Source organism: Crocodylus siamensis, chromosome 3, assembly GCF_052110815.1.
Source record: "Crocodylus siamensis isolate JL-2025a chromosome 3, ASM5211081v1, whole genome shotgun sequence".
NCBI lineage: Eukaryota > Metazoa > Chordata > Crocodylia > Crocodylidae > Crocodylus > Crocodylus siamensis.
The window spans coordinates 222,056,474-222,082,895 of record NC_143397.1 but is presented as its reverse complement, the minus strand read 5'-3'; the positions used below and the strand labels follow the sequence as shown (position 1 = coordinate 222,082,895).

General features: G+C 40.5%; 1 protein-coding gene across 4 annotated transcripts in view; it reads right to left on the bottom strand.

Moving 5' to 3' along the window:
- The window catches only part of VPS13B (vacuolar protein sorting 13 homolog B), an 883,845-nt gene that overhangs the window by 187,134 nt on the left and 670,289 nt on the right, over positions 1–26,422 (bottom strand). For all 4 annotated transcript variants that reach the window (XM_090040420.1, XM_090040419.1, XM_090040417.1 and 1 more), the window contains one exon: positions 7,894–8,596. In XM_090040420.1, the coding sequence (XP_089896546.1) occupies positions 7,894–8,596 (703 nt within the window). The remainder of the gene's footprint in view (positions 1–7,893; positions 8,597–26,422) is intronic.

Here is a 26,422-nt window from a genome sequence, read left to right as displayed (position 1 = left end):
TTTTTCAAGAGCCCCGCCAGGAAAATGTACTATAAAACCCTACCTGTTGAATTCCACCCCTCTCCTCCAAAAGGAGCCGCCTGGGAGAAGCAGTGAGTCAACACATTTCCTGCCTGATTTGATCCCTGCCCCTCCTTGTTCAGCCACCAGGAGTAGGAGTTACATATGGCCTGAACCACTGAATCCGCTTTTGATGGTGCTTCTATCATTAGAGGTCTGGATTATTAAAAAAAGCATTCACAGTGATCATGTATGATCTTTAGATGGCCTCATAATAGCTGTTTTTGGAAATGGGACACTGGAGGAAGTTGAAGAAATTCCATGCATAACAAACACTTGGGAAATTTCTCTCCTTTACTAATGACCAGGCTGCACATTCACCTCTTTCAAAACAAACAGAAAAACCCAAGCAAACAAAGAGAAAATATATTTTTCAAGAATGCTCAGGAAATGATGCAACCTGAAATCTGGACTACATTATCTGAAGCTAAACAAATGCGGATTTAAAAAATATTTATAAATGTACCTAATGAAATTATGTTAAAAACAATTGCAGACTCTTTTATTTAAATAGGATTGCTATTAATACAGTTGTGAAAACTAAAGATGCTGGCAGAAGATGCCAATTTTGTGAGGTGCTGTTCCAGACAGGATGAAGAGAAAATGGAAATGTTGCTTTTTGGACACTTTGAAGAGGACACTATAAAGCAGTTCCTTCTTGTTGGGAGGGCTAACAGCAGTAAGTATTCTTGATTTTATTTTATGATTTGAAGCTCCAATCACTGACTGCATGAATCATCACACAATTACAAAAGTAAAAATTGTGTAAGACAAATAGACTCCTTCTGCACAACTACAATAGGACAGGGCCATGGTTACAGAATTGTAATGAACCTCCCCTTCATATTAGCTGGGTTGCAGGTAGGTAGGGTTTATGAAAGTGACTGCCAAAATGGAAATCTTTCTTGCTGCTAGCTCTGAAAGAGGCAGGCACTGCTGTTTGTGAGTTTTGCCTGTATTCTGTTGAGTTTTTTGATTATGAGGTCTTCCCTTGTCTTTTGAATACTTTGGATGTTATAATATCAGTGGTAAGTACCATATAATAGTCAGCATGGATATATATATATATTCAGCTAGTACATGCATATCAAGTTGTCTAATAGCGGCCAAAATGACAGAAGGTCTTTGCCAGTTTCTGCTGTTGCAGGTTCTGGCTCAGGAAAAGTCCAGTCAGACTTTGCAAATTAAAACATGAGATAAAATTCCATGTCACTGAAGTCCTTGGCTAAACTACCAAATTTAAATGCCAGAATCTGGAAGCACCAGAAGAGGTGCACAACAGTAACTTTTTGCGTACTTTCAAATAAAATACCTTACTACAAAAAATATCAATACACAATTAGTACTGAAGTACTAATAACATAAATAATAGCCCAACTTTGACTTCCAGATTCAATTAATTTATTTTCAAGTTTAATTTCTTTTTCATGGCTAGATTAAGAACCACTTAATTTTATTTTCAGGCCTCAAATTCTTTTAGTTTGAAGATAGTTTTTACGTTGTTTTCATCCAGATTTTGTCAATGTTTTCCTTTAGCAAAAAAAAAGTTTCTTGAATAAAAAATGGAAACAAAAATATATATCCCACATAACAGGATTTTATTGTGAGCGTCAGACATACTGACTCTTAATTTCACTCATTCTCTCCTGACCATGAATGTTTCTTGTGTTTTTCCCTCAATGTAAACTGTCTATAAGAAATATCTGGACTTTCACCTTTACAAATAAGTTGTCCGCAAAGAGACAAGTCAGCTTTTTCTGGCCTTACTCAACTGTTTCCCAATAATTCTTACAAATCTAACACAGACAAAATGTATTGCTTCAGTTAGGATTTCTCTGGACTATTAATAAATCAAGGTATCTATTTTACGAATAAACTTTCTAGGAAAAGATTAAATTTAGAGATCCATCTGCTATAGGACATGGTTGCTAATTTAAAAATAAATAACCTGCATAAAAAATGTGTCAGAAATGTAGAATGACTCCCCAACAGCTCCATGCCCAAAGTTATGCTTGTTTGAGGTGCACAACTGAACAATGCAGTGCTGGTCTGGAACAGGTGCTGTATCCCACTTGAGAACAACTCTCCAGACCCAGTGTTCTAAGATTTTCACTTCTTGTTCTAGAGCAGGGGTCAGCAACCCCCAGCACGTGTGCTGAGCATGGCACTTAAGGCCATTTTGTTTGGCATGCCATCACCAGCCCCGGCTCTGGGTAGCTGCTGCCAACCACGGAGCCCAGGCAGCTCCCAGCAGGTGGCTGGGAAGCTACAAGTCCTGGCTTTGTGGTTGGCAGCAGATACCCAGAGCCAGGGATGGGTGCAGCAGGCAGGCTGCAAACAGCTGTGCCAGGCTCTGGCATCAGCTCTGTACCGGCGCATGCATGTACACCTCAGAGCAGGCAGGGTGGGTTGGGGGGGGAAGCTGAGGCACTGCAACCCTGGTCTCTTCCCCACTGCTGGCACAGAGCTGATGGCAGTGCTCTGGAGCCTGGTGCAGCTGTTTGTAGCCAGCCTGGGCTCTGGACAGCTGCAGCAAGCAGTGGGCAGACTACAAACAGCTGTGCCAGGCTCCACAGCTCCAGCATCAGCTCCATGCTGGCAGTGACTGCACGTGCACCTTGGAGTGGATAGTGGGGATAGGGCCTGGCCCCGAGGCAGCACAGCCCTCCCGCTGTCCGCTCTGAGGTGCACATGCAGTTGCTGCCAGCATGGAGCTGATGCCGGAGCTGTGGAGCCCAGCACAGCTGTTTGCAGCAGCTCCCCAGAGCCCAGGCTGGCTACAAACAGCTGCGCTGGACTCCAGAGCCCTGCCATCAGCTCTGTGCCAGCTGCAGGGGAGAAACCGGGGTTGCACTGCCTCAGGCCCCTTCCCCCCACTGCCTGCTCCAAGGCACATGTGCACATACTGGTACAGAGCTGATGGTGGATCCTGGCATGGCTGTTTGCAGGCTGCTTGCTACAGTGGTTCAGAGCCCTGGCTGGCTACAAGCAGCTGCTCTGGGCTCCAGAGCCCAATCATCAGCTCTGTGCCAGCAGCAAGAGAGAGACTGGCCCATGCGCCAGCAGAGAGCTGATGCCGGAGCCTGGCGCAGCTGTTTGCAGCCTGCCTGCTGTAGTGGGCCAGAGCCGTGGCTGGCTACAAGCAGCTGCTCCATGCTCCAGAGCCCAGGCATCAGCTCTGTGCCAGCAGCAGGGGAGAGGCTGGGGTTGTCCTGCCTCAGGCACCCCCCACCGTCTGCTCTGAGGCGTGTGTGCAGCTGTTTGCAATCTCCTGGCTGCAGCCAGCCCCAGCTCTGGGTAGCTGCTGCCAACTATGGAGCCTGGGCTGCCTGCAGCATGGCTTGCAGCAGAGCCCGCTTGATTCCCACCCACTCCAAGCCCAGTGCTGGCCCAGCTCCCCTTTTGGGATGAGGTGTGCCGCACCTTTACAGGCTTATCTGTGTGGAGTATGTGGGTGGTTGGGCTGACAGGCAGTCAGTCCCTGGACCGGAGCCTCAGCTGGCAGGGCTGCAGCCTGGGGGCTGGCTCCCCAGGGAAGCACAGGGGCTCTGGCAGGCCCAGTGCATTGTTGGGTTGGACTTTGTCCAGTAGCCCAGCGGCCTGGGTCTGCGGACCTATGCCTCTGGTTCTGTGCGTCTGTGTGTGTACATGTGCCTGGTTCTGGATGTGTGTGTGCATGTGTCTGTTCTGATTCTCTGTGTTTGTACACGTGGTTCTGTGCGTGTGTGCGGTGTGTATGTGCCTGGTTCTCTCTCTGCTCTCCTTTCTCTCTCTCTCTCTCCTCTTTTTTCTCTTTCCCTCTCTCCTCTTTCTCTTATTGTTTTTTTTCCTCTCTCTCTCACTGCAACATGCTTAACAAAAAAAATACAAAACAAAGGCAACATTTATGATTATTACATATACTAATATGCAGTGCGTCCTACCACATACCACCTCCCCCCCAATTTTGTTTTTCTGGCATGCCAGCACTCCAGCACCTTCTAAGGTAGACATTGCGGTTTTTTCGGCACTCCAGCCAAAAAACATTGCCTACCCCTGTTCTAGAGAAATGCACACCATACCCTCAAATAATTATATTACCACTTGAATGTTATTTTTATTTCTTTTTGGAGGTTTCTATACTTTCACTGACAGACTGTTACGTACAAGAACACATTGCAAATGGAATCTAAGTGTGATCAGCTCCCCACTTCACCTGCTCAGATTAGAATTCCATTCATCTGAGAACTGTATTAGCTGGCCTATGAGGACCACATAAACAGCAGCTGCACCAGAAAGTAGGGTGGATTTGTTGTGCTGATGCATATGTAAAATTGTGGGGAATGGTTTACTCTACTGCTTATCAAAGTTAAATAACAAAAAATAGCAGTAACATTTAGGTTTCAGATGGTGCTTTTCTTCAGTTTCCTTCATAATTTATCATGCATTTCAAACACCTCCTCAGTCTGTTAGCCACTACTATTATTGTATTGTTTCCCCTAAAGAAGAGCTATGACAGAGTATTTTATATATGTTCATAAAACTAAATGTATGTGTAGTTGGACTAACAGAGTTTAAATTTTCACAAGGGCACAAAAATAGCCTCAGTACAATCATTCCAAATGCTCTAAAACATTCTTAACATAGTTTTTTCAAGAGTGTATATAGCATATTTAGAATGCATCACACGGATGGCGTGGTAACAAGTTTTTATTGGCATTTGTTTGGAAGGATCTGCGTAACTCAACTCATGGCTTTGCTAGTTTTAAGTAATGAGAACATCCCAGATAAGTGCCAATAAAAATTTTATAGCATGGATTATGTATTTCTCAGGCTCTCCCTTCTATACAAACACCAATATAAAGTACCTCTACCAAAAAGACTGAATAAAAGCAATGTCCATATGCGAAGTACAAGTTTAAATGCTGTGCTTTTCCACCAACCCTCTCTGACACAGGAAGGAATACAGTAGGAGGTTACAGTAGAGAGTAAGCAGCAGCTAAGATGTTTCATACCATTCTTCTATTTGAAAGATACATCTCTTTCAGACAAAACTATTAGCAGGTGGTCAGAAAATGTCAAAGAAATTGGCCTGAATAGTAATCACAAACCGAATGCAGTAGTTCAACAAATGGGCTGCAAAGCTCCTGCTGCTATGTTTTATAGCAGTAAATAACACAGTTCATGGCAGTTTATCCTCACAAATGTGGTAGATCTAAACAATTAGATTATCTACTTCATAGAACTGGCAGAAACCTCCTACGTTTTTTGTCCTGCCTTGCAGTATCACAGAGACACAGCTTGGTTAAGATGAGCAGAATTTAAAAAATAATATTAGGAATTTGTAGGAAATTTTAGTTCATTACCACTTGTGGTTGGTGTCTAGTGTGGAACCTGAGACTTGACTGGTAGACACTGTGCCTATGGGAAAATAAAAGCTCTGAAGTCCTTCCAGACCAGCATCTACCCCCTCCCCCTTTTGTGCTCTTCTCTCCCACAGCAGAGAAGAGTAAGAGGATTCAGAAAGCAGGTGAGTCTTAACAGAGAGGCCCAGTAAAGCCTAAGCCTGAATTATTGGTTAAATGGTATAGGACCTACAAACCTGGACTGGACCCATAGAAATGTTTTATATATGTGAGATGGCGAAATGGGCACAGATCACCTCTCTCTGGTATCATGTTAATGAAGCCGTGGCTTGCCACTTCAACCCGTTCCTGTTTCTTGCTTTCTTCACCTGTGTCCCCTGATCAGTGTTGCACAAATCTCACTCAAGTCAATCATACTGTTATATCTGAGGGTACATTTTAGATATAAATAATGCGTTGGTATAATTTGACATAAGGAGATGAAAAACAATCGCCGTTTACAAAGTGTCATCTTTACCAGTTCATTTAATTTGGCCTATCCCTCCAGAAATCCTTTACCTGTTATATCTGACACAGGCACTAAGTCATTTCATTTTTCTAGACTTACTTTGGTCAAGCACTTCTATAGAAGGTATTTATTTTTGAAACTATACTAATGAATTATCAGTTACCAACTGTAGTCACAAATTCTAAACAGGTATTATACATTTCTTGTTGAATTATCATAACTTTTGAAATAGAGATGAAAAAGCAATCCCAATATGACTGCAAAATTATCCAATTCACTGATTGCTTTGTATTTGCATAGGTTCTAGTTATTGCATCATTAGCTATTCAACAGGAAGTATACGAGGAGTTCCCTAACAGCCTTTACCCAAACTTCTGCAGAAGCATGTTTCTTCCCAAGACAAGGATAAAAACATATGGAAAGGGGAGGAGAGAGGACAATTGGATTTAGAATAAAACAAAAAGCAAAAGAGAGTGGGAACCAGAAAATCTTAATAATATTAAGATTTTTTAAAATTTTGATTTATAAAAAGTAGCAGTTATGTTAAGCTCTTCCACAGAGTATTTTAATGAAACCACCAGAAGGGTCACTTTTGCTCAATGACAATTCAGTACATCTAAGCAAAAATGTATTTATTTATGAAATTTTATAAAAAGTAAATGTGATGTATGAAATTGCGCAAGTCCACAGAAAGTGATGTTTTTCATTAGCAGTCTTGATCTGATGTATAAACACCACAAGATGAAGCACTGGAGACACCCTCAAAATATTCTCATCTCACTGGTTTCCCTGCATCCTGATTTGCCCACTTTATGGCACCTAACGCTTCAGTGGGCAAATGGAATGTCTCATCACATTCCATCATCCGTTAGTGACAGGCAAAGAATGGAACTGTAACGTCTTTCACTGTACTGCTAGAAAGCAGGATAAGAATTTTTCAACCCCCACAAATGACTTTTCATTATTATAAATGCTTCATATAAAATATGGTAAATTATATCTATAGATAAATGAACAATAGAGCACTTTCATTTAGAAAAAGGAAACTCTATTGCTTAGCTAAGTGAGAGTCCAAAATAGATATCACAAACTAGCCTTTAAGGGGGTTTTATCAAAATGTTGATACAAGTAGAAATATGGGAGAATTATGTCTGATAGTCTGACAGTTTAGCTCTTCACTAGTACCCGTCTGATGTAGAGTAGACATGACAGCCGCTGTGCACAATTGGTTTCTACATCTCTTTACTGATTATTTCTGACAATGATTCATCACTGATACAGCAGAAGAAGGTATTTTTGCTCCCTTTTTAATCCCTTCCCCATGACATCTGTCAGTCCTTTTCTCTTCCGTACAGTGAATTCATGTCATTCCTACCCATTACCCTTCCACCTGCCCTGTCAAGACCTGGCTACAGGGAGGTATAATATAAGATGTTAAGCTGCAATTTAAATACCTCCCAGAAAAATTCTATTAAAACTTTCTACAATGGACTTCAGATAGCCTAATTTCCATTTTAACTGATGATATTTAGCCTGCTGAATGATTCTGTAATTTTCTTAGAATTCTCATCAAAATGCAAATTGTTACTACACCTTTTATTTTTACTAACAGATTAATATGAAAAATGTGGTGGTTTGCAGGTGTAAAAATACTTTTTATAAAAGAAAATAGTTACAAATCATTGTTTATAATATTTATAATATTTCTTTAGAGACTCCTCATGCATTACAGTGATGCGAAAGTCCTCTAATTTTCTAATGCTGAGGACATAATATTCAAAAGTAACAAAAATGGGTTCAATTTGAACCAAATTCAAACATTTATATGCTTGATTTAGTTGTGGAATAGAAATTTGATTATTGTTTTAATTATTAAAATATTTTGTTTAGTCTATTGGCTAAACAAGACATCTTACCAAAGATCTTACCAATTTCTATTTGAGGAGACAAATATTAACAGTCAATGGATTTTGGGCTTACCTGTATACTTGTAGTCAGAGGCTACTCCTTTAAGTGCAGCATCAAACACCGAAATTTCCACCCTCTGTTTTCTGTGGTGACAACTCAAAAGTATAGAAGGCTGTGATACCACAAGGTACAAAAAAGGTTCTAATTGTATGTCACCAATTCCTCTGCGACCAGGTTGTCGAACGATAGTTATACCAAGGGCTTGTCGAGCAGATGACCGTGTGGAAGCATGAAGACTTTCCAGTGACAGTAGACCTGTCTTTCTTCCAGTGGGCAAAGAAACATTACTGTTCAAGAGATCATCTGCGGTGACTGATGAAATACATGACTGACTGGGTTTCTCAGTCTCTTGACCAATACTTGAATCTGTTTCTGAAAGGTTTAATGAGCTTTTACCTACTTGATCACCATCTTTCTGATCTTGCGTTGATTTAGGCTTCAGTAAAGCAGTACACAAGTAAGTCATCACAGATATCCGACTTGCAGTAATAAAAATGTCAAAGGGAATGAAGTTCAGGTTCTTCACAATGGAAGACTGGCGGGAAGGTCGGGCAATGCGATGTTGGCTGGTGCCACTATGTTGTTCTATTTGAACTATTCTGATTTTAACACTGTCACTGCCAATGCCACTATCTTGCGCTCCACTATAACGTGAAGAAGTTTCAACTGTTCCTCCATCAGACATGTCCATTTTTTTCTGCTCTTGTTTGGAAACCTGAGAAGGAAAATATTATATCTGCTTATAATAGCCATATGCTAACTATTTCCATTTCAGTGGCGGAAAACAATTGCTAAATAAACATGATGTCAAAAAGGAGAATTAATTTAAAAAAAAACAACCAAAAAAACCTGCCAGGGCCAAGTTAACTTTTAACGCAGTAATCACTCATAAAAACATAGCAGGTGGCCATTCAAAGAAATGACGACTCACTTCTGATGAAGTGCCAGAAGAACATGTGAAGGGAAAAAAACAAATAATGATTTCTAGACTCAGTCTCCCTCCTCCCTAACCTCCCAATTCATTATTTATATTCTAAAGAATCTAAAGGCACTATACGGATTTAGAGTGTATCTCTATGAAATAATACCATATAGAAACATTTTTCTTTTAAGAAAAGGTTTATAATCAGAATTTTTTCCAAGTTTTGAGGATTAATACTTAAAAACCTCTCAGGTGTCATTACAATGCTTTAAAATGATTACATAAGATAAAAATAGTACTAATCAATTTCAGAATCATAAGGAGTCTAAATGGAAATCGTACACTGAAAGACCTAAATATGCCATTGTAAGAAAATTGTTTTCTTAGGCATGCAAATACCAGCTGCATTATATTACCATGGCTTACAGCTCAGGTAAATGTCAGCAATATATAAAGCCTTTCATTCTGGTGGCATGAATTCTTTACTCACTACGTTTATATGAATCTGGCTGTGACCTGCACAGGATTTCATTACATAGACATGTTTAGTGAGACATGATTGTATACAGTAATATTTAGAAAAGAACAACAAATTTACTACATGATAAATAGTGATTTCAGCCTGTTGCAATGAAGGGAATACAGGTAAATCAAGGGTTAGATTGTCCGCTTAAGGAACATATGTCTAAGAAGCCCAAGGGTGAAGGGAGGAAACACGCTTGCTGATACAGGCCATAAAGTTCCATTGGAAAACTCTCTCTCCAGGCACTAAGACAGCTGTACAAATGTTCACAAGATTTCTTGAGGCAGAGATTCTTTTGCAAGAAGTTAGGTAGGATAGGATACCTATGAAGATTTCCTTCCTCCCAATCTAACTTGAACACCTGTATACTTCTCTCATGTGGAGGATACCCCACAGCCCTCTGCCCTCCCTTCAAGGGAGAGGAAGGGAGAGACAACACGGGCTCCATGATAGCCCCACCAGGATAAGTATAGACATTCAAAAAGACCAAGCCCGAATCAATTCAATCTCTGCAGGTTAGTCTAACCCGTGTAGATTGAACCAGCAAGAAAGGGAATAGACATTCACTATTTGATTCTGGAAATGCAGCCACATGCTTGCAGGGGCTCAGACTAGAAGCTGGGGGTGCAAGAGTGAGCCCTCAGCTGAGGAGAAGCTGAGGTGGGAGGAGGAAGGGGGCACTACCAGGCCCCAGCAGGCCGAGTATGATTGGGGAGTTGCTTAAATCCTCACCCTGTCCTATAGTCCTCAGTCAGGGTATGCCTGGAGGGGAGAGGGGGAAGCAGCCCTGGCCAGCCATTTCCCAACCCCCCACCCTCTCTGTTCCAGTGGATGGGGGCATGCCCAGTGCTGGCAGCAACCTGAAGTGAATGGAAAGATGGAGCATGATTTAATTCCCACCCTTACTCCCTCCCATCCCATTGGCATGGACCTCAGCTGGGATCTACCAGGCAGGGATGCAGCAGCCCCTGTCAGGCATTTTGCTTTGTTTGCCTGTTGAGTGGTGGGTGTGTTGCTAGCCCCAGCAACAGTCTGAAGTGAAATGAACAGGGTTCAGCCCTGCTGTCAGGGCTGGCCACACACCCACCACTCGAGTGGCAAGCAGGGTGAAATGCCTGATAGGGGCTGCTATGCCCCACCAGGCAGACCCTGGATGAGGTCCCCTAGAGAGGAGAGGGGAAGAAGGAAGGAATAAGCAACCTTCCTTCCCACTTTGCCTTAGGGGGCCATGCCAGGCGAGCATCTGGCCTTGTTCCAGCTAGACAGCACAGGAGCGGGACCAGCACTGCTCTCTGAAGCAGACAGCACAGCCCCGTCCAAGGCTGGAAAGCACGGTGGGATACTGGGGGACTTTGATTTAACTTAAATCAGGAAGAGGTCTGGGACAGAAGTTTCAGAAACTGGTTTGACCTCAGTCAGTTAAGTCTGATACTACATTTAACCAGGTTTATCTTAAATCAGTTTTGGCCATTTTAAAACTGGTTTAAGTGCACTGAACTTCTGTTGTGTTACAGGTTTAAACCGTTTCTGATCACTTAAATTGGTTTATGTGTAACATCTGTCCCTAGCCCCAGGAGAAAGCTATCAGGAAGCCTTGTGGGGACCCTACCTTGAAAAATTATCTCCTCCCCCCTGCCAATCAGCTTATTGGTGATGGGGGGAATTCTCCTACAGGGGAAACTCTTTGGGAATGACTGCCCCTGATGGGAGAATGGCCACTGATGCCATTAACCTCCCAGAAGGGGTTTCCATCATGGTAAAATGCCCTGCCTAACCCTGCACTGCTCCAGGTCAGCTCAGAGGAGTGCAAAGAGTAGGGACTATTTTTTTGTGGTGGGAATTGGAAGGGTTACCATCATAGGAAATGCCCCTCTCCTGCCAATCATCTGATTGGCCGTCAGTTGGCAACTGACTGCTACCTCCTTCCTAGGCAGGGAAGAGGGTATGCTGTCAATTAATAAACTCCAGTAAAGGTGGGAATGGCTCAGGCAGACCTATATTTCCTTCTGGTTGGAGAGCTCATCTATGAAGCTCTCCAGCCATGGGTTTGGAACATATGTATGCTCCAGTTCCCAGGCTATGTTTCTATGGGTAAGAATTTATACTGGTAAAAATGAACATCTGTATTCAGCCATACTTTTTAATAAGGTATTGCACATACTCAGTTCTAACAATTACAGTGCAAGACAAGCATGCTGACTGATACAGAACTGAACTGAACTGAACTGGGGACATGAGCTCATCCTATCCAACTTCTCTTTGGAAGCTCAGAGTAGTGGCCTGCACTAACCATCAGTAGCCCCTGAACTCTGTGAATGCAATGAGCTGGACCCCCTAGGACAGTGATACTTAGGCAGGGTGCCACAGTGTTCAAACATGATTCACATGATAACCCAAAGATTTCAAAGGGGAATCACAGCATCATAGAAAATAAGGGTTTTCTATGGCAAGGGACTCCAGGAGGTCATCTAGTCCAACCCTCTCCTCAAAGCAGGACCATCCCCAGTTTATCACCACAGCCAAGGCTTTATCTACTTGAGTCTTAAAAACCTCCAAGGATGAAGATTCTACAACTTCTCTGGGTAACTTGTTCTCTGGGTAACTTACTACCCTTCTAGTAATAAAATTTTTCCTTATAACCTAAACTTCCCTTGCTGCAACTTGAGACCATGGCTCCTTGTCCTGTCATCTGCCACCACTGAGAACAGTCTAGCTACATCCTTTTTGGAACCACCAGACACGGCCTCACCAGCACCAAATAGAGGGGAAGAAACACTTTCTTCAATCTGCTTGATCTGAATCTACAGTGTTAAAATCATTCTGACCTATTGTGATCTTTCTTGTTACTGAGTTCTTTGCAACAGAACAACTGCTGTATTATTTTTCCATACAAAAAGCAAATGAAAGCTAAGAGCTGGCATTTTCTAAAAGGCGCCTTAAATCTCACAAGGGGTGGTTTGGTTGAGAACCACTGTTCTAGGACCCTTCCATGGGGAAGTCTCCTGACACCTCCCCACCCCTTGTGTAACATTACCATCAGAAGAATGTAATGTGAATTACATGTGCTTACAATGTGCATCAGCAATACAATACAGTGAGAGTGAAGGGTATTGGAATTCTTTCAATTTAGCTCTCCTATTGCTATACAAACACACACACACACACACACACACACAGAGTATTTTTAATTTACAAAAGTAAAAAAAAGGTATATTATAAAAACAAAAGCAAACAAGAAATCAATAACCACATCTTAAGATACAGAGATATAAGAATAAACAAACAAAAGGAAAGTCTTCTTTTTTAAAGAAAAGCTTTTCTAATATTGGAATTCCTTTATATCATTTTGTTTGCAAATCAAAGGGAGCAAAAAAAATTCCATAAATTAATGTACTAAAGTATTATTAAGGAAATCCTAAAACAGGACCATTTGAAATTCTCTTTGAAGAGGTTTTTGCCAGCTCTGGTTACACACTTTTCAGCTTCACTCATGTACATATTTTTCAAATCACCAATAAAAATCCTGCTGCCTGATTCCTATGACAGACTCATATCACTGACTCATAAATATGATATCACTTTTAAGGTAGCCTTTGCAAAAATAACTTAGCTAGGGGCAGCCGTAATGAATCACTTCACTGTGAGCCAGCGACTCCTGAGCCAATGACTCATTCTGACACCTTGGCCAAATTCCTTAAACCACTCTACCTCCAGATCCTCATCTGTAAAATGTCAGTAGCATTTACCTTGCCTACATCCTATAATAAGGGATGCATTAGAACTGCTAGCTGGTTCCATTGTGTGTGTGTGTACATGTATGTAGGCAGAAGGGGCAACTGTGGATAAATCTAGCAGTAGCATTCTGCGGCAGCACTCTCCACCGCAAAGGAGGGGGTATCTGAGCTGACAACTGTATTGATACTGTGGTCAGCTTGTATGGGAGTTGTGGATTCCTCATGTGCAGACACTCAGTGGTTTGCCCCTTGTTCTGCTCCAGGCTGCAGATATCATGACAGTTACCCCATGTTCTGGGTGATTTGGATTTAGCTATAAGGAATGAACATACAATTTCAATTAGTGAATGACAATGGATATCACAGAAATGAGAAATTGCTAGCTTCTTTTTCACCTTGTATTATTACCTCTGTAGTGTTTTCCCTTTGGCCCTTTTCTGTCCCATTCTCTTTCCCTTCCTTTACCTTTTGTTTTCCTACTTCTACCCTCTTATATTTTCACTAACATCCTGTCACACTTTTAGCTTCTCCCATTCCTGCTTTCCAACTATTCCCTTTTTCAGATTGCTTCTTTTTCACTTTATATTTTATCTCTGTTGTCTCCCTCCTACTTTTCCTCCCCTTGCTCTCTTCCCTGTCCCTTCCCTGCTTTTCCTTTGTCTTGCTTACCTCTACTTATTTACATTTTCACTGACATCCCTCCACACTTTTAGCTTGTTTCCTTCCTTGGAGTCTCAGACCAGCAGAGACTCCCTACACCTGACAAAGGGTGACTGTGCCTGGAAGCTTGCTAAAAACTTTTTTCCAACTACTCAGCTGGTCTAATAAAAGATATCACATCTACCCAAAGAACCTTTCCTGACAGAAATGAGAAAACGTTTTACAAGGACTGTACTTCTATGGTCAGAAAAAAAAAATTCTTGAGCCTTGATCAGCTTGGGCTAGAAGCCTAGTTTCTTTTCTTTCTCTTCTTTTACGTTAAGAAAATTTAGTATTTGTTAAACATACTCACCAGGAGGAAACACCTGCAGGAAAATAAGAAGATAGCTCTGCCTCCAACCCTAGTCAGTTCTCCCGTTTCTCTGCTAAGACTACCAATCAGGGTGCTAATTTGTCCCAACTGTGGAGTTTCTTGTGATATGAACATCCAACTAATAGAAAAATTACTGAGACTGCCAAATCAATTCAAATAGGTCATTGAATGGCAGTGAGACAGTAACAACTAGTCAATATCAAGCAGGATGGATTATGAATAAGTGACCCAAAGGTGAAAGGTACTAGATCTCATTACCTATCCCCCTTGCCACCCAGTTCCATAAAGAAAGCTTGATTTTTATTTGGCTTTTTCAAATGTATATCTAGACAAGTTTATATATAGACAAACAAGCAATAAAGTTCCTTAGTTTTCTTACATGTTTTTTTAAGTACAAAGCAAAAGTAGCCAGAGTATTATTAGAACTGTGTGCATCCATCTCTAACAGAAAACTTTGTTAGTTACTGAGTTAATTTTAAAATATGCTGATAATATACCTAGGCATAATTTAAATATTCTTTTGTTATGGGGAGGATTCCCAATATGAATGTTCCAAAAAGATTCTATACTTTGCTATGGGTCTATACTTGAAAGTTGTAAAAAACAGTAATATCAGTTTGCTGTTAGCAAATGTAATAGTAACATTTATCATTGGGCTGTATTAGATCAGCTCTCTTACTCTTTACATAACCCATTTAAAATGAACAATAAAAGTTTTCTTTAATTAGCTACTGGTGTGCATTAACATGATCATGATTAAACCATAAAAACCAACTGTACATTACTCTGGTCCCCTATCCCATATGTTTTACATTATTTTAGTTGAAAATGTACTTTGAGTCCCTTTTAAAAGTTCGACCTTCTGCTTTCAGAGAATTAAATGCATATTACTGTAGTGGAGAAGATAATGTTTCAGACCTCCAGGCATATATTAAACACACTGGCAGCACATTAGACAAAATGCTTTACTTATTAGATACTTCCTATTCTAAACAGTGTCATCAAAGGCTAAAAACAAAATCCATATAAAAGCTGCACAATGCTTCCACACAGAACCTGTGCCAAAATCCCTGTACTTTCCAACTAATGAGGAAAGGATGTGTACTCTTAACATATGAATGTAAGATTTTCCAAGCATTCACTTTAGGAAACAGGACTATTGATTCCACATGGCTTATGTTAAATGAAACTGTATTGGTAAAATAACCTCTAAGATATCTGGCATGATAACTGTAATTAAACAGTATTCAAAGGAATAAAACAAAAGGGAATTTGGTTCCACAATGGCTAATTAAAATAAAATGAAAAAACACAGCATGTCATCTATCAAGATAAACTGTTATTGTTTAAGAACTATTTAAATACTGTTAAAATATACTTTTAGATAAAATCTGAAAGGACTGGAAAAATATTTGTGGCTTAAAAATGGATAGTTTGGCGAAGAAAAAAGTATAGGACTCTGAAATTTTATGCTGAGATAATAGCTTTAAAGCTTTGAGCATAACCAGATGGTACTTAAATCAGAGGAATCTACAGTTTCACTGTCAGAATGAGTTGCAATATGAAAAGGTTTTCAATAGCTAGAAAAACATGTCAAGTTGATAGTTTACTTCTTAGATCACTTAAATGCATTTTCCCATCCTTTCACAGTTACATATCCTATCAATACTAGCCACCATGGAAAAGGTGTTGAAAGCTACACTAGTAGCTAGGGAACTGTGGCTAATTCTTCCTTTTCATGTGTGGAGATAGGTAACTTTTACTAGCTTAACCTCTTGAGTTTAATAGGGCATATAGTATATATATTTAGTGAAGGTGTCTGGTACTAGTATGTCACCTAGAACTCACGCTGTGTTGTGCATCAGAAAATTTACCGTAAATAAATGGAACAGCCTCTCAAAATTATAGCCTTCAGCAAGGTACCATTTAGGATAGGCTAAATCTGACAATTTCTCATTCACTTTTTACTATTTGCGGCCCAATATCAATAAATTCAGTTTAGAGGGTTCAAGTTCAAATTCCTTAAAAAAAAATCTTAAATTTTTAAAGGGCAACAAATTAAAGTATCATAAGTATTGAAAATAGTTTACATCTGTATTAAATTTATTTCCCAAACAGAGGAAAACCATTTTAAAACAACTGACAAGTTTTTAAATATGTTTTCATTGCATTCATTCTTTAATAGTAACAGGTGGTTATTTATATTCAGTGATTACATTTTAAAAAATCTTACTATTTTTAGAGGTAATACTGGTGTCCAACTGGAATTATCACTCCAAGCAGAAGATTTTTTTCTGAAGTACAACCACTTCACATTGAACTTATGTACATCTGCATAGCTTTTCCAGCTTGTAATATGAATTACGGTTATATAATGGGACTATTGAACTAATATTTCCAACTTGCAGTAGTTATTCCCCAACTCTGATCAAAATATCTCTAGCCAATCATGAGCTCATTTTTCACATCACAAAAATTATGGAAAGAGTCACAAGTGTGAAACCACAGAATCAAAGTGCCAATCACATCTGGTACATCATGACATCTGACCTGATTTTATTGCTCTTGCTAAAAAAGTAGCAGTATTTCATGAAAATAAACATCTTGTGTATCATATAAAATCAACTGTAGAAAAAAATAGTTCTAGTTTTATTATATTGTCCTTAACTTGAAATTACACTTTGTAGTTTCTTTCTAACCTTAGAATAAATGCTTTGTCTATCAAAGTATCTGGAGCAAAATGAATGGACAACTATATGACAGCTATCACTGTCACTCAAGTTTATTGTTTTCTCTGTTAACTACAATTTATTCCATTGTTCTTATTAACATAATCATTACGATTAATGACTTGTTTTGCTTTGCAAATTATTTACAGAGATTAACAGAGATTATAATTCTGAAAATAATGAAAACTTTTTAACATTAAGCTGGTCTAATAATGTACGGGAACACCCACCCACACATTTTTAGACTTTAGTTTAAAATTACGGTGACTGCTTTAATTCATAATTTTGTACATACAGCTTAACCAAAATTAAACTAAGGCCATAATTTTGCAATTGGATGCAGGCCAGAAGGCCTATATGACAGTACTGATTTAACTTCACAATGTGAACATGAATCTACGTTATTCAATTATTTAAACAAAGTAAAAACAGGCCACAAAAATGCCAAGAAATATACTACAAAGTTCATTTCAGAAGCAAAACAAATTTATTTCCCATGTAGAGAAGTTTTTTGCACCTTAGTTTGTTGGAAAGCAAAGGATTTTTTAAAGTTAATATTACTGAGCATAATATGACACGTGATCTCATTACATTTCTCCAGGTTGTAATGCAACCAAAGTTTTCATAATACTGTGGTAATTATGCAAAGGAGCAGAACTAATTATAAATAGCACGTATAGCTAATAGGAATATAGATTCAGCTTCCTCTCTCATGAAATAAGGCACTGTGAAGTTAGTCAGAGACTACTGTCTGCTAAATATTAGCTCAAATATTCATATATCAAAACTGTGCTAAATGTTCCAGCTGTAATGCTGTTCTATTCAAATATGAAAATTCCTACTAAACCAGGTAGAATGAATAGTTTATTACTTAATATAGGCAGCATGTTTACATTGCTATTTTACTCAGAGTTTATGAAGACCCGTATAGAACAATTTTTTTTTATACTTGTACTTTTTTTTACTGGTACAGAATCACAGAAAATTAGGGCTGAATAAGACCTCAAGAGGTCATCTAGTCCAACCCCCTGACCTTATTCTTTTTTCGTTTAAAGCTTTAAATAAAGTTTGGCTTTTTAAACTGACTTTTTTAAATCAGTATTAAATCGTTATAGTCATTAATTTTCTTTTCCCAAGCAAAGCATGGCTTACATTAAAAGGTGCATATGTAAGCCTTGAACACAAGTTTTTTTGTGTGTGTTTGGACAATGCTGAGAAATCCTTTTTTTTTTTTAAGGGGTTATGATGCAGTCAATTTAATACTTTTTGAAATGGTGCAACCAAAACTTCAACTCCATTTTCTTCCATGATGCTTGAGAGACTTTCAGAGACACTGTCATAACTTTAAGAACTTGCATGCAGGTTCACAATTGTTTTAGTCTTAGTTTTAGAACACAAGAACTGCCATTTGCTAGGTCCATAGGCCTGCCCCAACATACTGTGTCACACAAAAGGCAGAGTGGATGCTGAAAGGGAGAGTGACCAGGGTCTAATCAGGGTATTTTCCCCTATTCCTATTCCACTGGCAGCCTCCAGCATTTAAAATCTAGTAAGTTCTGATTTAGAAGCTGTACCCCTAACTTCCATGATCATAAGTTACTCATACACCTTTCATCCTAGTACTTGTCTAATACTTTTTTGAATCTGGTTAAACTGTCAGCTTCCACAATGCTGTGGGGCAATGAGTTCCACACTTTAATTACAGGCAGCTTGAAAAAGAACTTCCTTTTGTTAGTTTTAAACTTACTAACTACTAGTCTCATTTTAAGACCCCTAGTTCTTGTATTGTGAGATTTAGTAAATAAGAAGTTCCTATTTACTTTTGCTTCACCATTTAGTATTTTACAACCACGTACCACATCCCCCCTCAAGCAAGTTTTCTATGGTGACCAGGCTTAGCCAGTGCTATAGCAAGGGGGGGGTGGGGGTTAACAGGACAAATGCCCTTCCTGCCAAAGCGAAGGGGCACCAACAGGCATTGCCCAGCCAGGGTGGAGGCATGGGACAGAGCCATGAGTGGCTTATTTGGGGAGACGTGGGGATGGGGGAAGTGCGGCTGCTGCTGCTGCATGCACTCCTGGCAAGAATAGGGGGGGTGCGTGCCCCGCAGATCTGTGTGCAGGACAAGGGTAGGCTGCCAGTGTGGGCTTTGCCTTGGGCACCAAACTTCATCGCTACAACACTGGGCCCTTTAGTGTCTCCTCAGATAGAAGAGCCTCCACACAATTAATAATCCTTGCTGACCTTCTCTGTTCCTTCTCTAGCTCTTCTATATCCTTTTGGAGGTGTGAGGGCCAAAACTGGGCATAGTATTCAAGGTATGGATGCACTATGGATTTATAAAGGTGCATAGTGCTTTTTGTTTTGTTTACAATTCCCTTAACTTCTAACATTTTGTTTGCTTTTTTGACAGCTGCTGAGCACTGAGCTGATGATTTTAGTATATTGCCCACAATGACTTTAAGATCTGTTGCCTGTGTGGTAACAGCTAAGGTAGAACCTGTCACAATGTAAGTATAATTTGGATTATTTTTTACATATATATCACCTATACACTTATCTACACTGATTTTTATCTGTCATTTGGTTGTGGATTTGCTCAACAGTGCAAGATCCTTCTGTAGTTCCTTATAGCCCACCTTGATCTGCACCACTTTGAATAATTACGTCACCCACAAATTTGGCCATCTCCCTATCCATCCCTGTTTCCAGTTATTTATGAATATGTTAAATAGCACTGATCCCAACACAGATCTATGGGGGACATCACTGTTTATTTCTTCCCATCCTGAAAATTGACCATTTATACTCATTCTATCTTTAAATTAATTTCTAATCCATGAGTGGATCTTCTCTGTAATCTAATGACTGCACACATTTATTAAAAGCCTTTGATGGGTGTGACAGCCAGAACCAGAGGGATTAATAAGCAGTAAATATGTGCTTCTTAAAGGCATTTAGTATTTTGCCTAAACAGGTAATATTAGTTAATATAAACTTGTAAGTTTGTAAACTGCAAATGTAACTTGTCTGTCATAAATTTACCCAAAATGATAAAATTAACTGTTTGTGGCACTGACTGGGCCCCATAGGCAAAGCTGTAAATATAAGATTAGCTGACCTAACGGTTTCTGCTCAGGGTTCAGCTTTGACGATAAAAAACTGGATCCAACTGCCTGGATTACCCAACACATTCCAGGAAAGCACATCCCAAGAAAGCATATTCAAATGAAACCTAAAAGGGGTTGGGGCTTAGGCGGAGCAATGTCAATTTCAAACCTAAAAGTGCTGCATTATAATTTGCTTATTGGATAAACCCGAGTCTGGGTAGTAACCTTTTATGATAATTTTAACACCTTTCAATCCCATAGGGTAACAGCTATAGGGCAACATTATGAGTAGCTCTAAAGCCAACAGATTAGCATAAGACTAGGTACAAAAAGCACGTGCATCAGGTAACCAGTAGGAAGAAGGGAACAGAACGGTCATTTTTGTTCCACGTCCAGACCCTGGACTCCCAGTGTGAGTGAGGATCGGATCCTGATCAAGGGACTTTCTCCGGTAATCCCTTGGACAGTGTCGATCGGGGACGCCTGATTTCGCTGGAATCACTTGATGCGCACCTGGCATTGGGAGACTATCGATAAGTTGCTAACCCATGTCTGTCTGTCGGTTGTTTTGAACTGCCCAGTGGCCAATACCCTCGCAGTGCCCAGTTGGCCTGAGACAGAATTGATCTATCGATCTGTTGTTATTATCTGTTATTTACTATTAGCTTAATACTGCATTATCTGCTTATTGCATTTATCTGTTAACTGTTGAGTGTGTAAACTATAATAAATTTGCCTTCACTTCACTCCCAACTTTGCCTCCTCGATCCGAAACTGAATCAAACAGCTCAGTTGGCCTGTGATAAAATTGAGACACTCACAGTGCCCAGCCACTTCTGGTCCACTCCCGAATCCAATGTCAAGTGTGTGGGGGACCCCCCACTCCTCCTGGATAGGCAACTGGCCACAGGGGGACCCCAGGTGCCCCCCCCCATACCCAGGAGGCACCAGTTACCAACCTGGGGAACAGGGAGGGGTTCCCTGCATGCTTCGTGACAGACCTGGAAGTGGACCAGATGTGCTTCTGGTCCACTTGCAGGTCTGCCGCTGAGAGTGCTAGAGACAACCCCATGCTCCTGTGGGACGCTCCATCTGCCTTACCATCTCAGCATTCGCAAGCCGTCTGGTACCTTGAGGTATGTAGAAAAAACATATAAAATTGTGTCTATGTTCCAATAGTCAAATCTCTCTGACTTCTGAGGCCTCCGATTTGATTTGGAGAGATTAATGGGTCTCCTGATTCGATTCGGATTTGGCCATTGAATTGGGCTGCTGATTCGGTTTGGAGGAAATTCAACCCAATTTGGTGGCCATATTTCTGAACCTGAATCAAATCAGCGACAAAAGCTTCACACAGCCCTATCGAACACCAATCCCATTGTACCTTATTGTCGGTGCAGGGGTCAGGCTCCCCTTGTATTGGCAAGAACTTAGCTCTTGTGGCATGGAGCCACATCAGCTGAGGGGCTGCCAGGTGCAGGAGCACCCCATGCACCCTGCAACTGGGAGATGCAGCTGCCTCAATTTCCCCACCTTGCGGGTGCATGAAAACCCCAGGGCGTGGAGATTGCTGCTGTGGTGATCTCCCCACCCTAGAGGTTTCAAATACCCCAGGTGGTAGAAGATCATAGCTGTGTCTGTGGCTTCTTAATCATAGCTTTTCTTCTTTGCTTGTGAGGTAGATTAACTTAATAAAGCCTCTGGGCAGCTTGTACAATGGGAAGGTAAAACAGTTCACATACTTACAGTTTTACATGTTCTTTCCTTCACAATCTACATGCTGTGAAATATTTTTTCAAGTAATTCCAAAAGTGACTGTCACAGTTTATTTCTAGGAAAAGATATTATGTGAAAATTACTTCTGTATTTGATAGACAAGTGGAAAACAACTGGGAAAGCTTATCTACTGGGAAGGAGTCAGAATGAGGTCTCAATTTCAGTTCTCCTAATGTGTCACAGGTAGAGGCGGACCCAAGGCAGGGTGTACTTATGCATTTGGACCCCCACCTTGATTTCACCCAAACTTTAAAACCAACTGCATAAGAGAAGCAGTGGCCTTTTTGTTCTACCAGCAGAGAGGATGTCAATTGATTTAATGACTCATTATAAATCCATCTGATTTCTGATCATCTCTCTTCACTTCACAGGTGTTAACAACCCTCTCTTCTTTTTAATTGTCTTGATGTTCTGTTATTCAAACCATCATTTCTCCTGTGATTTTGCTTCCTGTTAGCCATTCCCGGTAATGTATCTCTTCTATTTCACAGCCCTACAGGCTTTTTGCTTTAGCTAAAAACCTTCCTGCTTTAGCTAAAAATCTCAGGTGTGGTAATATTAACTCAGGTGTAGAAATGACTGACCTTGAAGTATTGAAGGTAGTGTCAAGACACTCAAGATGACTGTTTTGTTTTATGAATACGAATGAGAGGTGTACATTTAATTATGACTGCAGTATTAATGAAACCATATCTTTTGATTATGTATAGTACTAGGCAAAAATAATCTAAGAAATTAGTGCACATTCCAATAAATTTATAATTGTTTTTGTTTTATGTTAAACGGAATAATGTAGTACTAGTTCCCTACCATACTACTAAAGCGCCTAGCTTCTCTTTAATTGAATAAAAATAGGGAAGCATTCCAATGAGCAATGATTTGGGAGGATAGAAAGGTCAATACTTCTAGAAATAAAATAAAATAATTAAAGGTACACAGGTGGCCAGTTACCTACAGAAATAAACTCAAGATAATTTGAAATGTCTGCAAATCTGAATTTAATTCACAGTATGTTTGTTATTAGTATCACATGAATGACTTAGAACAACCTATCTGAGTTATAATCTATGATTTTACCATATGATATAATGCAGGATAACTGAATCAGAAAAAGACTATTGGCAGATGCATACAAATGGAGTTATTCTGCTGCTCTCTAATCTTCTCAATGCTCATCAGAAAATAACTTTGCAGTGCCAGCCCAAATCAATGTGACAGCCACCTCTGCCACTTATATACAATCACATGGGATTCGATCACATCCTTGCTCCATACTTATGAATTGTTATAAACTTTAATCTGTGAGGTTTCCCCTATTGTGAAACAGACCAACCACACACATTATGGATCCCTGGGGAATGAGAAGGTGGCTAGGGTCCAATGTCTGGAAGCTCAGCACTGGCTATGAACCTCATATATATAATGTACTTTAGACAATACTGTAGAACAGCTTCTGCTGTCAATGGCAGCCTCAAGGACTCTACCACAGTTAAAATCAATACAATACACATTGTGTCTATATTAACCTTTTCAGTCTAACCTTTGTGAATTTTTTGGAAGCCAAGGTGGTGGCCTTCTCTGACACATACCCAATGCTTCCTCAATATAGATCCTCAGTACCACAGATGACCCCCATGTGGAGGGAACTGGGGGATACTGTCATTGAGAGCCTTTGTCTGTGTAAAAGGAATTTAGCTCACGTTTGGAATGTTGGGATAAATTGGGTCTACTGATATTAACTAGTGAAAACTAGACAAATAACCTTCTTTCAAAACCTTTCAGAAAGTACTGAACTTTCAAAACTCTTTTATAAAAGATTACTTAATAGTCTGCTAGTGTCTTGGTTAGTCCTGTATGTTGCTTGTCTTTGTGCCCAAATTAGTGGTTTGCTAAATCTTTAACCTTAGTAAAAATATTAAATAGGAATTGCTTAGCGTTATCTCCTTTCCAGCAGGCAACTCTCTGGAACAATGAGGTATTTCTATTATTTAGGTAGTTAAATCAGGATGTAGATTCCTCTCTTTAATCAACTGAACTTGGAAATTTTAGCCCTATAGTGCACGGTATGCATTTTAAACCAAAAATAATTTTAAAAAAATGAATAGGTTTTTGATTATCAGAATATGTTGTCATCATAATAATGGCACAACAGTACTGAAGCAATGATATTTTAATATCTATAGGGTATGCCCCATGTAACATGCCCCAAAGCCCTGATATAATACCAATAGCAACTACTGCTGGTCAGATAATTTTATCAGCATCAGCACCTCCTGTATGGTGTCCTATCTACTGTCTGAAGATCAAGTCACCCTCTCTTGGTAGGATTCCTGGTTCAATGGGAGATGGAAATGTACCTGCTTTTTCTCTGGAAATCTCTACATATGTGGATGCAGTTTGTGCTTCATAACCTAAATAAAGGGTGGATAGAATCCTTTAAATACAATAAAAACTAAAACACTACAGTCACTCCATTAGCTAAATAAGGCTTCAGTGTTGTCTAGAGCAGGGGTGACCAACCTGTGGCATGAGTACAAGTGGCAAGGGCAGTCTAGTCTGTGTGTGTGGCAGGTGGCAGACTGGGGACAGAGCAAGGAGCACAACTGCAGATAGTGCAGGAAGCAGAAAGCAAAGCAGCAGCTCAGACAGGACAAGGGGATTGGAATGGAACTTGGGTCGGGTATGCGGCTTACTTGTGGCATACCTGCCAAAAAGGTCGACCCCCACTGGTCTAGACTTTTAAAGTACTTAAACTGTGCATTTACATTCTCTGATAGTTTAACAAACAAGATTTTTCATTTAAATTATTTTTCTTGCGCATTTGTATACGTATCCTTTCAAGTCATCTGCGATATTCACATATAATTTGTGTCTTTTCCTTACACAATGGCTATTTTTGTGTTATTGTAGTATGGATATTTTGGGGTATCTTCCTATGCTAAAAATATGATTTCCAAATAGTCTCACGTAATAACAAAGTAAATTCACAGCCTTTTCTCCAATACAAGAGTTGTATCTAGGTTTCCACTGGAATGAACATGTCTGCTTATAAGAAATATCTACAGTACTGTACAGTTTTACAGAAAAATATATTTCTGCTGGTTTTGGAAACAAAATCAAAAGATGAGGCAAAGCTTCCTAACAATGGAAAGACGGTAGGATGATGATTCAAGTCACTGGCAAGTACTTTATTTTCATAACGTACTTCAAATAATCAAAAGTAATTTTATTTTCAAGAAAACATCCTACAAAACGGCTATGTGGGATTCTAAGTACTGGTAAAACCTACCAGGAAAATGATGCAAGTATTATTCAGCTATTCCAACTCAGGTTTTTATTGGCAGGCTCCAGAAGTTACACTTTTGGCACTCTCTTCAATGCTATCAAGCTACAAGCTTGCTCTAAACTTTAAACTTCATTACCAGAATGTCCAAGTGGTAAAATTATGCAGAAGATGAATATCTAATGTCATGTATAATCTAAAGAAATGGATCTTTCAAAAAATGACTGCAGTAAAAGCAGAATTGGACAGAAATTTTGCAATAATCTTCATGTATACGTGAAACAACAATATTTCATTTGCTTTCACCTGAATTACTGACAAGTCAATGTATGAAATAAATTATAAAGACTTTGTTAAGTAAACTGATTAAAGCAGGAATCTGTATTGAAAAAGATCACAGAGATGCCTTGCTCACTGAACAAACTGAGTGAAGGAAACAATTGTTGGCAAGTACGGTACAAGCAGAAGGCAGGATAGATTTGTGCCTTATAGACCAGGGTGGGCAATTATTTAGGCCCAAGGGCCACATGGGGAATTATGATGAGCTGTCACAGGCCAGGTCAGCACCCTCCCCCCACCACAACTCACCAAGACTCCCTATGGGGATATGGGCAAGCAGGCAGTAGTGTTCAGGAGTGAGAGGGGCAGATGAGGCTGGGATCACATGCCTCTGCCCTCTGGGGTGTGGGGTGTCTGTGGGGAGGGGTGTGAGAGATGTGTCTGTGTGTGGGAGGGGTGGGGAGGAGGTGCCTGGGCACTAGGACCCAGGATCCTGCTGTGGGTTAAGGGGAGAGGGTGGCGGGGAATATGTGTAGCAGAGCTTGCCTGGGTGATGGGGTCCACACTGCCCCTGTGGCACTCTACATATAGCTGAGCCCTACTCATTCATGCTGGGTCAGCTCGCACCAGTCCCATTGCTGCCCACAGCCCAGCTGGGTGCTGCTCTGCTCCCCACACCTCCAGTGGTGGCTCCTGCTCCTGATCTTACCCCTGCCACACCTTGTTATTTTGGGTGAGCAGGCGAGCAGCTTCAGCTGAACTCCTCCCCCAGTGCACGGAGCTCCAGCTCCAGCTCCCAGGAAGGTGGCTGGGAGATGAAGCCAGAGCCTCATGCACTAGAGCAAGAGCCACCTGGCTGAAGCTGCTTGCCCACCCACCTGAAACAGTGTGGCATGGTGTGGCTGGTACAGGAGTAGCTTCTGGTGGGCTGTTTCCAGTGTGGTTGCAGCCAGCTGGGTGCTGCTCTGCTTGCAGGAGCATCTTTTCTTCCTGCTCCTGGTACACCTCCCTGCACAGAGCTGCTCCAGGTGGGTGTGTGGGGCTCTGGCTTCAGCGCCTGGCCGCCTTCCCAGTGTAAGGTGGCCAGGACCTAGAGCCGGAGTCCTGTGTGCCAGAGGGGGAGCCACCCAACTGAAGCTGCTTGCCTGAAGC